The 18,338-nt window shown below is 35.6% G+C and overlaps 1 protein-coding gene across 1 annotated transcript in view; it reads right to left on the reverse strand.

Annotated features, from left to right (window-relative positions):
* FAT4 (FAT atypical cadherin 4) overlaps positions 1-18,338 on the reverse strand; it is a 174,415-nt gene that overhangs the window by 27,559 nt on the left and 128,518 nt on the right. The window contains exons 8-9 of the mRNA XM_038564709.1: positions 16,226-16,476; positions 9,913-14,262 (exon numbers count right to left, since the gene is read on the reverse strand). Coding sequence (XP_038420637.1) covers positions 9,913-14,262; positions 16,226-16,476 — 4,601 coding nt within the window. The remainder of the gene's footprint in view (positions 1-9,912; positions 14,263-16,225; positions 16,477-18,338) is intronic.

Genomic DNA, 18,338 nt, shown 5'->3' on the forward strand with positions numbered 1-18,338 from the left:
TTCATTAATGCCTTTATTAAATGTCTTATGAAAACATGTAAGTTTTATATGCACAACTAGACTCAATGTTAAGCATAGATAATCCATTTCACCATGATTACTATGCTTAAACCATAGTCAAAGTTTTGTTTAATTTAGTTCTGTTTTTGTGGCTTGATTATGTAGCCACAATTGTTCTAGTTTAAAATTATAAGCGTGAGTCAGACCTCATGACACTAACTAAACACGTTTCTCTACATCACAGGGTCATAAACAACATTTTTTCTTTAAAAATAATATTGGGAACCTCCTTAAAAGGCAAAACAGTAACAATTTTAGAATACCTTTCCATCCTAGGGGGAAATAATGAAAATAAACAAGTTACCAACCAAAGGCACAGAAATTAGGCTTTAAGAATTGTGCCAATGAGTTACATTTAATAAATAGGCAGAATGACTTTATTATAAGCCGGTACAATATCACACCAGAGAGATGGTGTGGCATAGAACTCTCTCCCATGGTATTTTCCAATTGGATTTCTGTCATATTCCTCTAGAGAAGTGAATTTTTTAACGTAATATTAGTATTGACCAACAGAGAATAAAAAGGACCTATGAGCTGTACTTTTAATTATTTATTTGCTATCAAGAAAGTCACATCCACTCCATGAATTTTTTTCCACTGTATGATCTACATATAATTTTCACATGTGTTATCGGACTGAGTAAGGTTTCATTCTTCTTTTTTTTTGAAAATTTCTTTTAGAATTATGTTAAAAATAGCATGTATTGAGGCAGGTGTCCTTGGACAATGCTGGTGTTTTAAAGTAGCCAACCCTGCGGTTGAAAATCTACATAGATAGAACTGGAAGGTATTATGCTGAGTGAAGTAAGTCAATCTGAGAAGGACAAACCCTATATGGTCTCTTTCTTTTGGGGAATATAAAAAATAGTGAAAGAGATTATAGGAGAAAGGAGAGAAAATGAGTGGGAAATATCAGACAGGGAGACAGAACATGAGAAACTCCTAACTCTGGGAAATGAACAAGGGGTAGTGGAAGGGGAGGTGGGCGGGGGGACGGAGTGACTGGGTGACGGGCACTGAGGGGGGCACTTGACGAGATGAGTCCTGGGTGTTATGCTATAAGTTGGCAAATCGAACTCCAATAAAAAAAAAAATACACACAAAAAGAAAATACACATACAACTACTGACTCCCCCAAGAGTTAACTCCTAATAGCCTGCTTTGACCAGAAGCCTTACCAATAATATAAAGAGTTGATTAACACATATTTTGTATGTTCTATGTATTATATACTGTCTTCTTACAATAAAGTAAGCTAGAGAAAATAAAATGTTATTAAGAAAATAAGGGAGAGAAAATACATTTACTGTACTGTATTTATAAAAACAAAAATACACATGTAAGTGGACTCACACAGTTCCAACCTGGCTGTTCAAGGGTCAGCTGTATATACAGGCTTTATAAGTATAGTCAGTCTAATATTGTGAAAACTAGTTAATGGGTCACAAAATTACAACTTTACTTCTTGAAGACTGCAAACAGGGAACAAAGAGTAACCAATTTAAGGAGCACTATCATGAACAATTGCTCAGAAATTTGGACATAGGTGCTCTACAAGAAAAATATATAAGTGTATAAAAATGCAAGTCATTGATATCACAAATCCCAACTATATCGTCTTTGTAATCCTCTTAGAAAAGACTGTCTTTTAAAATTTTGGTTTAAAAAAATAAAATTTTGGTTTAAATAATGACAACAAAAGAAAATTAGATGGTTTTTGTTTTGTAATTTACATAAAGAGGTTATCTTATTTACCCCTTGCAAAATTAGAATTAACATATACATCTGAGTTTAATTTAAATATAAACTGTACACTATTTTAGTCCAAAGTTAGGGATGGAAAGAAACCCCAAATTAAATAAGAGTTACCTATGTATTAAAATATACAACTATGAAAATGGCAGAAGCTACAACTAAGAAAATACTAGTTTAAGAATGAATTTCTTTTGAAAGTTAAATTCTCAACGGAATCTTATTCTTTGAGTATACAACAATATAAATAGACATTAGTAAGAGAAAAAAAATCAACCATTCATTTTACATTTTAATGTAAACCAAGGTTTTATTTTCTTTTCTCTAGTAGGTGGATGTAAACATTTTTGAAAAAATGACTCTGCTAGGGGTTAAGTATATCAATTTATTATTGAGTTTGAGAAAAAAGAATAGTTTTATATGTTGGTGTTACAGTATGCAAATTATTTACCACTCAAAAATTTGGTTTGATTACTCCATTTGATGAGTATTTTCTTTTTTTACAATTAGTAAATTTCAAAGCAGTTACCATACTAGATTGAAAGACACAGTTTGAAAACTCAGTATTGCCATTTAAATTATTATTAAAAAGACTTTTTTATGTGAAGGAAAGATGTTATATGTTTACACAGAATTAAAGGAAAGCCTTGAAATACGAATTTATCAGGTCTGGAAAGTTCATGCTCTATTATCTAGTTAGAAATCAGCAGCGAATTCTGCATTGTTCTCCACACATCTATCTACTTAAATTCTTGTGTTAAATGCACAATGCTTATCAGAGAATGCAGCAGTTTGAATTACTCTAAGATGCTTCTAGTACAAAAAATCTGATGTGTTGGAGCACCGTGAAACCAAATCTTGGATCATTAACTTCATTAATACTGCAAGTCAATTAACAAAATTTGTCGGAGCCTTGGGGTTTGCAAGTACACTGATAGGGCTCGCACAAAAAAACACAACCCTATCTCTGGAACACAAAAAGCCTTTTTCTATTAAGGTATGTTAGTTGTGATAGCATCTGTTTACAAGAATAAACTGTTCTCATTGCTTTGCCATCCATCAATTAACTGTGTTGATATAAATTATTTATCATAGAAGGAGGTGTGCTTCGAGAAGTATAAACCCCTAGAACTTGAAGAATGGGAATTGCTGAAGATGGAAATGCATGTGTAATGGGAGGCCGGTGTATCCACAGACTTTTCAAGTTTATAGTTTAAACTTACAAAAGAAATTTAGCATGTATCTTCATGTTTGGGGCAGAAGGTGAGCTGCTGTGATCACCTGTGGTCTTTTTAATAAGGATGTATATTCAAATTCCATTCTTTCTAATAGAACATTTTAATGTTGATTATGTGGAGCCGAGCTAAATTTATTCCTACCTCATAAATGTGGACACCTATGAGAATATGATGATTTCTTAGATTATATGTAATATATTAGATCACAATTACTACTTTTGCATCTCTTGTATTCATACATAGATAGAAGGGAGATTTTGTGAACTATCAAAGTCCATTTTATATCTAAATTGATTATATTATTAATAAATATGATTTCATAATATATTATTTATCCTGAATATGCTTATGAGTTTTTTTGTTATTTTAGCAGAAAGTAGCTTTTTTTTTTTTTACACTAGTAAATGTGTCCTATTATTGTGCAAGGACCTATGAAGATAGCTCACCTAAATATCCTGATCGAATAGCATTGTTTTTTTACATCAAAAGAAAGCAAAAAAATCATGTTTAAGAGCTGCTAGGAAGAAAAAATAAAGAAAAAATCTGTTTTCCTTTTGTATTTTAAAACATATGCGAATACAATTTCAATGAAACTACAGATGATGGTGCATATTGACATCCCTAATATCCATGATAAGCTTACAAATATGTTTGCTTTCTGCAGAAATAAGAAACATTTAAGCTTCCAGAAGCCTCTTATTAATGCTTTCATAAGATGCAAATCATATTTTAAAATAACCAAAATGAGTGATTCTTCTGTATCTCACAGAAAATTTCATTTCCTATCCATTCACTACATTTTGTTTATATTCTACAGTGTTCTGATCACACGATCATTGACAACATTCATGTATGACTTATGATTTTAAAAGAATGACTCAGTTACAACTTCCATCTTCATGAAAGAAAATGTTTGCCAAGTTTCTTAGTAAAATTACTATGCACAACCTGTATATAACTTTATATGTCTGAAAAAATTCCTATTTATAATGTCAAATGTCATAAAAGTGATGAATGGACAAATCTCATCCTCCCCTGAAATATCAAGACTTACTTGAGAGCATAGGAAAACTTCTCCATATGGTAATAAACCTTGGCCTTACTCCAAATACCACACCTAAAATGCATCCAGATGTGTGAAAGTGGATGGGAAAGGTTAAAGGGGCTATGAACTAATTCTGTTAGGAGAGACCCAGATTTGAAAATAAGCTCCATCTACATGCTGCATTTAAAACACCATTCCTTGAAAGACTTAATGCAGGATTGTGCTGCAAACTGTGGAAACCTGGAGCAGGGAGACAAATGATAAGTGGTTCCTGACTATAATTGGGCTTTCTAATTAGTGTTCTATTAAATGCATGAAATGTTCATCCGTGTAGGAAAAGAAATACTGGATTGGTAGTTATTAAGCTGCTAATTTCCTCCAGGATCCCCTGAACTTCTGAGGCATGAATAACATGAAAAATATTTTCTTTTGATTTACTGAGGTACATTGACAATGATGTAATTTCTGGTATTATTAAATCTTATGAAAATCTAGAAAGTAATTTTTCACATGCCCTATGTTATATTAAATCAATTCATTCTTTCTGAAATGCTGTATTATAGTGAATCAAAGCTCCACTGAGTGATATAAAAGTTAAATTATAGAACAATTTTTTAACAATGAAATGTGAAGTGATTGTTATTGAATGTTAAGTCTCACCATTTTTTTCAATTTCCTTTTGGTTATTTTTCCAGTAATTAAGAAGAGATCAGAAACACAAGTTATATAAACAAATTCATTCTCTCAAAATCTTCATTCATTTAAAAAATCCTTATTTTATATGTATTATGTGATTCTATGGTTACCAACTTGAAGATAAAATTTTAAAAATATAAATGGTAAATTCATATATTATCAGGAATATACTGGTGGCAATGTGGTAATAACTATATCCCTTCATATATTTTTATTGTAGTTGTTCCATAACTTTCATTTTGTATTTATACTCCTAAAGGATGTTCACACAACATCTCTGTTCAGCTAACAATCACTCCCTGTAGGATTCTTAGGATTAAGTCTCATGGTTTGCATCAGTGCATAAGCCACTCACTTTTCCAATCTTTAGCACAATTTCTAACTTTATATGAAATATACAGTGGTGGTGGCAATGGTGTGTGTGTATGTGTGTGTGTGTGTGTGTGATAGGATAATATCTGAGGATTATTTTAAACATAAAGTTAAAATCTCACAGTTCCAATATGTAATGCCACAGACTTTAAAAATCATTGAAAAATTTCAGGTAAAAGTTGAAAGAAGTAAATAGAGTGCAAGTGATTGGAAATAGTTCTGATGATCAAAAAAAAAATATTTGAACATATATAGGCTTTGGATAAAGCTTTACCAAAGCATTAGTACTTAATTTGTATTAATAAAAGTAAACTACAATATATATTTTTAAAAATTCATTCTATGAGGTACACATATGCTTATGTAAGAATTTTGTCCTATGATTTATTAGCTTGATTAGCTCTTTAAGATATTTTGATGCATTTACTCCATCTTCCTGAGTCGGGTGAGCTGGTAAAGACTACCTAGAAAGACTAACTCAAAATGATCCTTCAGGGATTATCTTTATAATTTTAAACAGATTCGGACATTTGAACAACACATTCCTAATTTAGTGTATGGATTAAGAATTTGTAGCTATGCATTTTGTTATACTGTTTCCTGTAAAACAAAATAAAAAAATAAAATTATCAGACTTGAATTATCTGCTAATTTTACTGCATGGACTATTCATATAGAATTTAAAACAATGAATTACACAAATTCAAAAAAGAGAAGATTCATATTAATCATTCAACTTTATGTTTACATCATTCTTGATTTGCTGGATTATCTCCAACTATGCAAATGAAGACTAAAATGAGCTCTAGAGAAGGGCAGTATGTAAAATCACCACAGTAATTTCAAGTTACTTTTGTAACTTCAAATAACTTTTCTTACAGAAAGAGGTTATGATCTAGTCTTTGGCAGCTCTGGCTCTAGAGTCACCAGAGTATAGGCTGAATTTTCTATGACATACAGTAGGGGTAATAATAGTATCTTTCTATGCCAGATATTATCTCTTGACACTCAGCATCATTCTTATCTTTCTGTATTGCAGGGGCCGGATGTCACAAAACTATTCTAAACTCCTTTCCAGCAGGGTTTAGGATTAGATTTTGCCAGTGGGTAAATTTTGAATGATATTTAAAGAGTGAAAGTGAAGCAAGGACTGTTCTGGGACTCACTCATTGCAGCACTGCAGGTAGACAAGATGACTGGCAGTGGTTTCTTGCAATACCTACTGTATTTTGTTTTGTTTAAGATTTTATTTATTTGTTGAGATGGAGCAGAGAGAAAGAGAGAGAAAGCATGCACAGAAGTTGAAGGGAGGGGCAAAAAAAAAAAAGAAGGAGAGGCAGACTCTTGGCTGAGCTGCGAGCACAACACAGGGCTGGATCCCAGGACCAACTGGGTCTGAGCTGAAGGCAGACACTTAACAGACTGAACTACACAAGTGCCCCCTTACATTGTTCCTATTGCTGAGATTATTGGTGAATTTTTCAGACCTTCATTCTTAGCCGGTTTAAAGATTTTGCAAGCTATTTGCTAGTATTAAGTACCTTGCTACCTGAAAGTCTGGAGGTAATTTCAGTTCTTGATCAACCTCATATCAATACACTATCTCGTGTGTTTTGTACAGACCCAGTAGAATAATAGACAAAAGTTCTTAAAAGATATCATGGACTTGTCATAATACCCGATGGCAAATATAAACCAATGTGTGATGAAGAATTACATACAAATAAAAAGCAGAGACTCTGGAGTGAAGCTTACAGTGAAAACTCATTTAGAGCACCTTCTGTGCCATGCTTGAGGCAGGTTATTTAATCTCTTCTAACTTGTCTAAGACCCAATATTTTGTGCCTTTAAAATGGAAAGAATAATAGTGATAATGCAGTTTCATTGAGTTTGGAGAACTAAATGAATAACTAACTAAATAATAATGTCTACAATGTAAAGAACTTTAAGCAGTGCTCTATATAACAACTTGATAAATGCTATACGTATTTCATAATGAAAAGAAGGGAAATCCTAAAAGTTTCAACTACTACATTTAGAAAAGGATGCAATGCATATTTAAATGTAATGAATCAAAGAAAGAAACAAACTAGAGGGAAGTAATGTTAAAGAATTAGTTCTATGCCAAATCACGAAGCAACATTTATGCTGAATCAGCATATGGGGCTTTCTCTCATGCCCATGGTACTTTACCTGTTTCCTATCTATTATCAAGTGCCTTCACACATTTTTCATTCTAGGACTAAGTATAGACTCATTTTAAATCTAAGTACGAATGAGTATATTATACTAAAATGGGCAAAGAAATAATCTTTATTGTTGAATTCTCAAACAAGGAAGTCGTTTTTGGGGAAAGACTAAGGACAATTTTCTAGAACTTCTGAACTGATAACATGGATATAGCCCAATTATTCAGGATACTGGGAATACAGTTGGGGTAAAATTCATACTTTGTGCTATTGAGGCTTCTTGTCTTTTTTAGAAATTCTGTGCTGCGCTTCTATTATTGCCACTACATAACACCACTATTACTAATACTATTAATTTGCGTGGGTACTGATTGAACTCCGGTAGGTGTTTTACAAGCATTATCTTTATTCATTACAACAAACCTAAAAGATAAGTAAGTATGACTATTTTCACTTTGCAGATGAAGAAACTGAAGGTCAGCAAGGTTAAATGACTTCCCAAAAGCTATAGCTAAATCAAAAACCATAAAGTCCTTTGATTCTTTTAATTGCATATTATTTCTGCCCCTTTTCTTCACTTGTATTTCAAGGTTATTATCAGTAGGCAAAGCTTGTATGTTCTGCTTTGACTTATTCAAACTTGCTTTATGTCGCCATCAAACAATTTAATTCTTCAAATATGAAACCATAAGTATATACATGATGGGCACCTTTTAAAAAATATAATAACTAGGGGTGCCTGTGTGGCATAGTCGGTTAAGCATCCAGCTCTTGGTTTCAGCTCAAGTCATGATCTCATAGGTCATGGGATCGAGCCCTGGGTGAGCCTCTACACTCAACAGGGAATCTGCTTGAAGATTCTCTCTCTGCTCCTTCCCTACCCACCCCATGCTCACGTGCTATCTCTTTTTCTCTCTACCTCTCTCTTTCTCTCAAATACATCTTTTAAAAATATAATAATCTTTTAAAAATATAATAACTATATATATATATAAAATAGCTAAATGTATTTTCTTATAAAAACTTCTTTTGAAATATTATTCTGCAAAATATTTACAAATAAAAAATATGTCCTGGTTTTACCTACCTCGCTGGTACTTTAAATTGTGTTTATAAACACTATAAAGCTATCCAATGTAATACATATGACCTAACACTGTATAGTGTGCAAATTACAGGAAAGACTTTTTCTCTCCTCAAATTTATTAACAACATAATATTTGGGGATCCCTGGGTGGCTCAGCGGTTTAGCGCCTGCCTTTGGCCCAGGGAGCGATCCTGGAGTCCCGGGATCGAGTCCCACATCGGGCTCCCGGCATGGAACCTGCTTCTCCCTCTGTCTGTGACACACTCTGCCTCTCTCTCTCTCTCTCTCTCTCTCACTCTATGTCTATCATAAATAAATAAATAATTCTTTAAAAAAAACATAATATTTATACACATTTGAAGGTGCACCAACAATCAGCTAATAGGATAGATATTAGATAGATGGATAGATAGATAGATAGATAGATAGATAGATAGATAGATAGAGACACTGAAGGAGATATACGTAATTCATACATCATATCTTACTAAGATGTCAAAGACAAGCAAAACATATTTGCTGCTCTATGTTTTATCATGCTTCTAAAATGTCAAGGTAATTATGCTTCCATTTTGTTGTGGCTTACGAGAGAGGTCAGCTATTATGCTTTCTACCTGATAGACATAACAAGGCATTTTAACTTAAATCTTAAAACACTGCTTTTGGGCAGCCCCGGTGGCTTAGCGGTTTAGCGCCGCCTTCAGCCCAGGGCCTGATCCTGGAGATCCGGGATGGAGTCCCACATCAGGCTCCCTGCATGGAGCCTGCTTCTCCCTCTGCCTGTGTCTCTGCCTCTCTCTCTCTCATTCTGTGTCTCTCATAAATAAATAAATAAAATCTTTAAAAAAAAAAAAAAGTTCAAGAAAACTAATTAAAACAAAAACAAAAAAACCCCACCACTTTTGCTCATTTTTCAAGACAGTGTGGATCAAACTTCAATAATAATGATGGAAGTGATTTTAAAACATGGTGATGATAGAAGAGTCAAACAGCAATAATTGTTAATAGTTATTTAGGACACAAAATGGTCCGGGTCTTATGATTTAAATATATTATGTCCTTTAAACTTTAGAACACTCTTATTTGAAGATATTGTATTCTCCTCATTCTTAAATAAGACCATTAGGAGTTTGACTAAGACCTCAAAGTCTGGAAATAACCATGTAGGCTTACTACCTGTCTCTGAAATCTGGGTCACCTTAGAAAACTTACCTTCTCTCTACTTCAACTTTCCTTATTTGTTCAAACTGAAAAATAATTATCCCAACCTCATAGATTTCTTGTGAGAAGTAAATAAAATAAATAAGGATAAAGTGCTTAGAACAGCGTTGGCCAACAGTAAGTGTTTAAAGCGTTTACCATGATTATGCCCATTTTTTGGGAAAATCACTTTAAAATGACAAAATTCACTGCTCTCTATTATACTTGACATGACTCAAATCTTAGGGAAAGAGCCAAACATTGTCCTACCTGTGTATCCAGTTTTGCAAACACAGTTGAAGCTTCCTGGAACATTTTGGCAGACAGCACCGTTCTTGCATGGACCGGGCAGGCACTCATTGATATCTCTCTCACAGGCCCTGCCAGTGAAGCCATCTGGACAGCTGCAGGAAAATCCTCCTACTAAATTGTGACAGGTCCCACCATTGTGGCAAGGGGATGGAAGGCATTCATCTATATCTATTTCACACCAGCTACCAGCATAACCTGGCAGGCACTTGCATAAGAAAGGCTGCAGAGGTTCATTTGCCACAGTGATGACGGGAAGACTCTCGTGGCTCTTTAATACAGAGCTCACAGCCAATCTCCTTATACAGCTCCCTCCATTCTGACATGGGCCATGAATACATGAGTCATGATCCACGGATTCTACCTTTACTCCGCTCTGCCGGAGAAGGATCTCTTTGATGCTTTCAAAAAAGGTGGCTACACCACTGGGATTCACATATTGATTATTGTTTCGCTTCACAGCTGCTAAAAGAAATGTTTTATTGTTCTCTTCATATGCACCATAAAGTTGCACAGCAGTCCCTAGGCCTGTCAGCTGGGAGCTGGCAATGCGTAGAAAATGAAGGTAGTGGTTAGTCAAAAAGTCCTTTACTGTTGGAACACTGAGACGCAGTAGGATGCTGTTATCCACTGTAGCATTAGAAAATCCAGCAAAGAAAACTCGGATATTGCTCGTGACTGTGCTGTGAACTCCATCATTGCTAAGGACAGTGAGATCAAATGTGCCATCTGTTGATCGCGGCTGTGAATTTAGATCACAAGTACCCCTTGGAATACTGAACAGGCTGGTGACTCCCGAAGTAAGGGAGCAGTGGAAGGTGTCTAACACATCCGGATCCTGTGGCTTCACAGAACCTAAAATCCCACCAGGAAACAAATTGCCATAATAATTAACAAATATCTCCACAGTCCGAGACTGTGAAGGATTATCATTTTGGTCTATAACTGTGATATGCACAGTTCCTGTGGAAGACATTTGAGGAACACCAGAATCCCTAGTGATCACAGACAGATAGAAGTCTGCAATCTGTTCTCTGTCAATCTCTCTGGTTGTGCTCAGAACTCCTGCAGTGTTCAGACTAAAATAATTAGTGGCGGGACCTGTGCTCAGCAAGTAATAGGTAAACGGGCCTTGATTTGGAGGGAGATCGGGATCGGTGGACTGAAGGGTCATCACCAGAGTTCCTGGGCGTTTGTTTTCCATAACTTCACCTTCGCTGACGGTCAGCATGGGTCCATTATCATTTATATCTTCTAGGGTAACTAACAGGGAGGCACTCCCTGTAGCTGAGGGGGTCCCTGAATCAACAGCCAAAACTGTGAGATTGTAGATAGGGAGGGTTTCTCTATCCAATTCTGCAGTGACAGTGATCTGTCCTGTCTGTGGATTAATGGAAAAGGCACCATTTTCATTCCCTGATCCAATGAAATAAGAAAACCTGCTCCAGCTGGGGACAGAGTCTGAGTCAAAGGCACTGACAAATGTCACATGAGTTCCAGTTGGGACCCCTTCACTGATCTGAACACTGTAGATGTTTAGACTAAAAATGGGTGGGTCATTGGCATCAAGCACAGTGACATTTACGGTGACCTCATCGATATCTGCACCCCTAATGCTGCCAAAATTCTTGGCCAATACCTTCAAAGATACCCTTTCTTCTTTCTCCCTATCAAGAAGTCCAGAAACATAAATTTGGCCAGTCTTCTTATTGATCTGGAAACCCTTCTTCCTACTGTTACCAAAAATCAAATAGTGTACCTCCCCGTCAGCGCCCAAATCACGGTCACTGGCAAATACTTCTCCAACAATAGTACCTTTGGGAGCTGCTTCTGAGATTTCAAAATAGTAGAGTTTGGAAACAAAGCGAGGCACATATTCATTTGTCCCTTTTAATTGTATATTAATAGTGGCAAAACTGCACCTTTCTTCATCAGGGACATTGAAAGCTTTCACAGTAAGATGGTAGCTCTGCTTGGTTTCAAAATCCAAGAACCCTTGAGTGGTAATGACTCCTGTGTTCGGGTCAATGACAAAGAGGTCACTGTCAGATGACTGTACGGTGTACGCAATCACAGCATTGGTTCCAGAGTCAGCATCTGTTGCATTTAGGTGGATGACAGTTGTTCCACTTGGGGCATTTTCCAAAACAGTAGGGAAATATTCATCAGGGAAGAATACTGGAGAATTGTCATTCACATCAATCACATTTACAGTCACACTGCAGTAACCTGTTCTTGCAACCCATCCTCCATCTGTTGCACTAATAGTCATTTCATGTTTCTGGCATAATTCATAATCAAGAGCTTTGGCTAGTGTTAATATACCTGTGGAGGAATTGATTGCAAAAATGCCTTCTTCATTTCCTGAAGAAATACTGTATCTAATTAAGCCATTCATAGCTGCATCTCTGTCTCTTGCAGAAACAGTTCTGACAATGGCCCCGATACTGTGGCTTTCGGGGATGGTTGCACTCATGTGACTTTGAGAGAATTCAGGTGTATGGTAGTTTTCCTCGGTGACAATTATTTGAACAGTTGCTTGGGATGATAGTGGAGGGTTTCCTTTATCTCTTGCAGTGACAGTGATCAAAAAGTTTTGATTTAAGTCAGATATCAGGGAAGATGCTACTGAAATCCACCCTGTACCATTGTCCAACTTAAATTTTCCGAAATGATTTTCATTAGAAATTAAATATTCCACTTCAGAATTCAGTCCAAAATCTCTATCATCTACTGCAGTGACTTTAATTAACTTAGTACCAACTTTAACATTTTTGGTGACTGGAGTGAAATATTTAGTTTTAAGAAATTGTGGCGCATTGTCATTACTGTCCACCGTGTTGATGGTAACTGTTGTCTCACTTAGTAATGAAGGATTACCTCGATCTGAAGATGTCACTATAAAACTATGTCTGTTGATGTTCACATTACTGAAGCCACTGACATTCTGGTATTTTAAGACCTGTTTATTGAAAATCTCTCCTGTGGTGGCATTAATCCTGAAATACTCTGACTGAGATTTTATAAAATAAAACACTTGTCCATTTGATCCCTCATCAGGATCTGTTGCAGATACCTGAGTCACTTTGGAGCCAATTTCAGTAAGTTCAGGGCAATCTAAATAATAGGAGGGTCTGCTAAATCTTGGAGCATTGTCATTGACATCCGTCACAAATATTGTGACGTCTGTACTTACGGTCCACCCAGAATCATGTGCAGAAACTCGGATTCTGTAGCGGTCCGTATCTTCTCTGTTTAAAGGTCTACTAATTACAATATCCCCTGTGCTGGGATTAATTGTAAATGGAAGACTTGTATCCATTATGGAATATCTACTAATTGCATTTATATCAATGTCTTCATCGGAAGTTGTGACACGTGTAACTGTGTATCCTAAAGGGGAATTTTCAGGAACGTAGGCACTGAATATTTGAGAAAACCTAGGGGCATTATCATTTTCATCCAAGATGTTAATGATAACTTTTACTGAGGTACTCTGAGAAGGAGAGCCTTTGTCTGAGGACTTTATGGTAAGCACATACTGTGATACTTTTTCCCTGTCTAACGGCCGAATGCTTCTAATTTCACCTGTGGCATGATTAATAGTGAAACTATGTTCTTTGTTGCCATTAACAATTTCATAATCTAACTGTCCATTGGGTCCACTGTCCTTATCCATTGCTGAAACAGTAAGTATTTTGCGAGGAGAAAGGTTTTCCAATATTTCAGACACAAATGGATCTTCCCTAAAAACAGGGGAATTATCATTGACATCTAGGACTGTTAGATCAAGTTTCTCATAAGAGGATAAAGGAGGGAAACCTCCATCCCTGGCCTCTATCCATATGACATATTTTTGTATCTTTTCAAAATCCAGAGGTTGACTAATGGACACTTGCCCTGTTAATTGATCGATTTGGAATGTACTGCCAAGGTTCCCACTTGCAATATAATAGGACAAAGGTTCTCCTCTCAAGGAGGACCCTGTAATGGTGGTGACAAGAGTGCCGACTGGCTGGTTTTCAGGAAACATGAAAGTCTGTTCTTTGGCTCTGACTTTAGGGAAATCTGCCTTATTCACAAATCTAACAGTCACTGTCGTAGAATCTGTCTTTGGAAATGAGCCACCATCTTTTACATGTACAGAAAATGTCACTTCCGAAGCCCCATTTAGTGGTCCAGCTGCCATAATAGCTCCTCTCAGTGGGTCAATGTGAAATTTTTCAGAGTTTCTACCCGAGAGAGAGTAATGTAGTTCAGAATTGGGTCCAATATCAGCATCGGTGACTGTAACTGCAAAGACGAAGGAACCTATAAAAGAGGGAGTGTGCAGTTATAATCACATGAAACCCAAATAAAATATTTGCTAGTAGATTAATGTATACAAAATATTATGTTGCTCCCTAATATAACTTTACTTTCTCATGATTACTGGGGGAGAATAGTAATTCCTATATTATCTCTGAAATTCCCAAGTCAGATCTACTTAAAGGTAGTCTTCAGGGACTGACCTGCCATTTTCTAACTAAAACCCATATGGTCTACTGGATTTAATATTTTTCAGTATGCCTTTGAGAGAAGCACGGGGAAGAGCAATAGCTAATCATTCAGAATTATAGTTCCTAGGAGGAAAATCTGTACATAACACAACTTCCAACAAATATGATACTACATGAGCTCTGCTAAAAGCTCTGTCTCTAACCAATGAAAAAAAGATAATTGCTCTATATTGTCTTAAAACCTTGTTGAATTGCCACACAGGTAATCATGTCAACAAAATTTTTAATATGTTTTAAAATATTATTTTGATTCTTTATATCCATTGTTTCTTAGCAACATTTGTGAGCTATTATCACAAGGAGATAATATACAATTAGATAAATCAATTAGAGCAATTATAAAGTAGTATGAAATAAGAACTGAGGAAGAATGGACTCAATTTGGATTCCAAAAGTTAGTGCTTGGGATGAATGCCAATGGAACAGATTGTACCAGGAATATGCAGAAAAACTGCCATAAGGACATGTTTTTGATATAGTGGTTCAGAAACTTTTTCCAAACCTGCACACATACCCCTGCAGTAAAGTTTGTGACAAAAGTGAAAAGTCTTTTATTAAGGCCAGTGATCCTGATCAATTATAATAAGTCTAATGAGGAAAAGATGCATAAGCATTACATACTCACTTTTTATAGGGGATGCTATATTGCATCACCACACATTGGATGTAATTAGGATCATGTCTGTCAGCATCATTTCAGCTAAAGGCCTTCATCAAAGATTTATGAGTTTGATATTGACATTTCCTTTTGATAAAAAGTTGGCACAAAAATTTATGCATTTTATACTTTGGTATTAATTTGACATTCTCAAGTGAATATAAGATCAAAGATCACTGAGGGGAGAAATCCTGGATCCATATACTTTTTCTTCTAATTAAAAACATTTTAGAGCAAGGCAAATCAAAATAATTTGGCCTATATTTGTACATTTTCTAGTTTGAAATGCATCTCAAAGATTACAAATGGCAGATTATTTGTGCCGTTCTTTTTTTTTTTTTTTTAAGATTTTATTTATTCATGAGAGAGAGAGGGGGAGGCAGAGACACAGGCAGAGGGAGAAGCAGGCTCCATGCGGGGAGCCCGACATGGGACTCGATCCCAGGTCTCCAGGATCATACCTGGGCTGAAGGTGGCGCTAAACTGCTGAGCCACCGGGGCTGTCCTATTTGTGCAGTTCTAAGGGAGGTTGTCTTTCTTTACAAACAAGCAAATGAAACCAATCTAAATTGAAATGAAGAAAGAGAAATGCAAGGATGCCTGAGTGGCTCAGCAGTGAATAAATAAAGCAGTGTCTCTCATGAATAAATAAATAAAATCTTAAAAAAAAAAAGAAAAAGAAAAGAAAAAGAACAAAGAAACAATGTCCCTCCTCTCAGGGAATTTACAAACAAATTATGTCTCCGGGCAGAACCCTTCTTGACTCGGAAGTGACTATTTTAATCGTTTGAAAATATTAAAGTAGTATTAAGAAGTAGTATGAGGAAAGATGTGGCAATTATAAAATCTTAAGCACAATTGTTCTAGGATAAAAGAATTAATTTATGAGATTCAACGTTCCTGCAATTTCATTAGTCAAAACAAGTTGAACTTTAGAGGATTTGCAAATCTAAGCTAGATCAGAAATGTTCACATAAAAGTAACAGAAATATACTTATAGAAAATGCCCAATGTATAGTTGCATTTATCCATGAGACCTCAGAGTTGGCTTGATTACCTGGAGGAGTAGGAGACGGGATGTGAGTGACATATGGGTGATGTTGAAATCTTGGTGGATTGTCATTGACATCAGTCACAGTGACGAGCACACTCGTGGAACTGGAAAGAGGCTCTGGGGATCCGGCATCACTGGAAACCACAACTAAAGTATAATTCTCTTTTGTTTCCCTGTCTAGCAATGCACTTGTGATGATTTGTCCCGTGGATGGGTTGATGGTGAACTGAGAATTTCCACCAATGATCCTATAACTAAAGAGAACAGAGATGGGGATATTTTTTCTGGTTATCATGTTGTAGCATCTATTCACTAAAATAAAAAAAAAAAAAAAACAGACAGAAATATAAAACAAAATCGCTAGAAGTATGATCACACAATTAAAGAATATGTCTAGAGGATAAATATTTCAAATTTTATGAGGGCATCACATTGACAATCTTTACTGTGAAATATCCAATGAGCTCAAGCAGTTCCTCACAAGTTCTATGGATTTCTTGGATCATACAAGGCCCCAAAGTATACCCAGAAGATGACTGTGTTATAAATAAGTGAACCTGAAAGCATAAATCAGAACCTCGCTCTAATATTGTGGTTAGTGGCCAGGATCACAGATGAACATCTGTTAAATGAATCTAAAAATTATTTTTCTGTTGTGTACCATAGTAAACCAGAGATCAGTTGAACTTCTTATTTTTTAAAGAAATAACACCGTATTTGACATCCATCGACTACCCAGAACAACTAAAGAACAGATTATTTATACAAAGACATTCCTACTTACTAATTCTCTCATTTGTCATTCCTCATATGGCTATGCTTTTCTTTCTTGTTGTCAGGAGAGGTATGACATTTTCATGGATATTCTGATGCTAACCAGATTGGTTAATGAGCAGGAGTTTCCACTGAGAATAGCTTCTCTCTTCTTTATGAAGGGGAAAGCTATCTGTGTATTCCTCAAAGATCAACTAGAAAAGAAGTAGCTAAGCTTGAAGGTTCAGAAACTGGCTGAGGTCCATTGTTTTTAAGGTTGGAGGGTGGCAAGGGAATGGATGTCTTTAAAAGGTTTCCTCTTTATATGAACAAAGAAATACCCTTGTTGGAATTATTTTTATTTATTTATTTATTTATTTATTTATTTTTTTATTTTATGTTTTATGATAGTCACAGAGAGAGAGAGGCAGAGACACAGGCAGAGGGAGAAGCAGGCTCCATGCACCGGGAGCCCGACGTGGGATTCGATCCCGGGTCTCCAGGATCGCGCCCTGGGCCAAAGGCAGGCGCCAAACCGCTGCGCCACCCAGGGATCCCCCCTTGTTGGAATTAACTCCATGTTTCGATAGTTTGGTTTGTGCCCATGAAAACAAAGCAACTGAAAGTATCTAATAGACAGCAGAAAAAGCCCCATATTGCATAAAGTGGTGTGTGCATTCCTCCCATTAAGCTCACAGTTTAAAACAAACATTTCAGCATTTTCAACCTTTTTTTAGAGAATCAACTGTTGGAGAGCTGATATTTTTTAAAAATATAAGCCCTATAAAACAATAGCAAAATAGAATAAAAGAAGTAGACAGGAGTTTTGGCTGAGAGAAGACTTCAGTATTTATAAAGCACTTGATATCACTCAGATTTTTTATATCACTCAGATTTTTAACACTTTTTGGTACACTCACATGTCAGGATCAGAAGTAAATGAGAATAGCATCTCCTGGACCAGCAGTGACTCTTTATACAGTATAATTGCTGTCCTTACACACCAAATATCTAGCCCCTTTATCAAAATAAAAATATCAGTGATTTGTAATTGAACTCTTAAAGTTAGAAATTCAGGACTCATGAGATAATCAAATTGTTTTACCTATTCAATAAATTCTGTAAGAACCTGAATTCTGAGAATTGTGTGATTTTATTCTGGGAAACCTTGTTTCTATCAGTGGATGTAGAAATTACCATATAATTTAATGGGGAAAAAAGAGTAATTCACAGCATCACAAATTTTTTTTTAAAGCCTTTTAACAGGAAAGATCAGGGGTCAATTAAATATTCCTGCAATCATTCACAAATAAAAATAAAATTAAAGTGATGAAAGATGCATGCAAATTTAGATTTGGATTTT

This window comes from Canis lupus, chromosome 19, assembly GCF_011100685.1.
Source record: "Canis lupus familiaris isolate Mischka breed German Shepherd chromosome 19, alternate assembly UU_Cfam_GSD_1.0, whole genome shotgun sequence".
Taxonomy (NCBI): domain Eukaryota; kingdom Metazoa; phylum Chordata; class Mammalia; order Carnivora; family Canidae; genus Canis; species Canis lupus.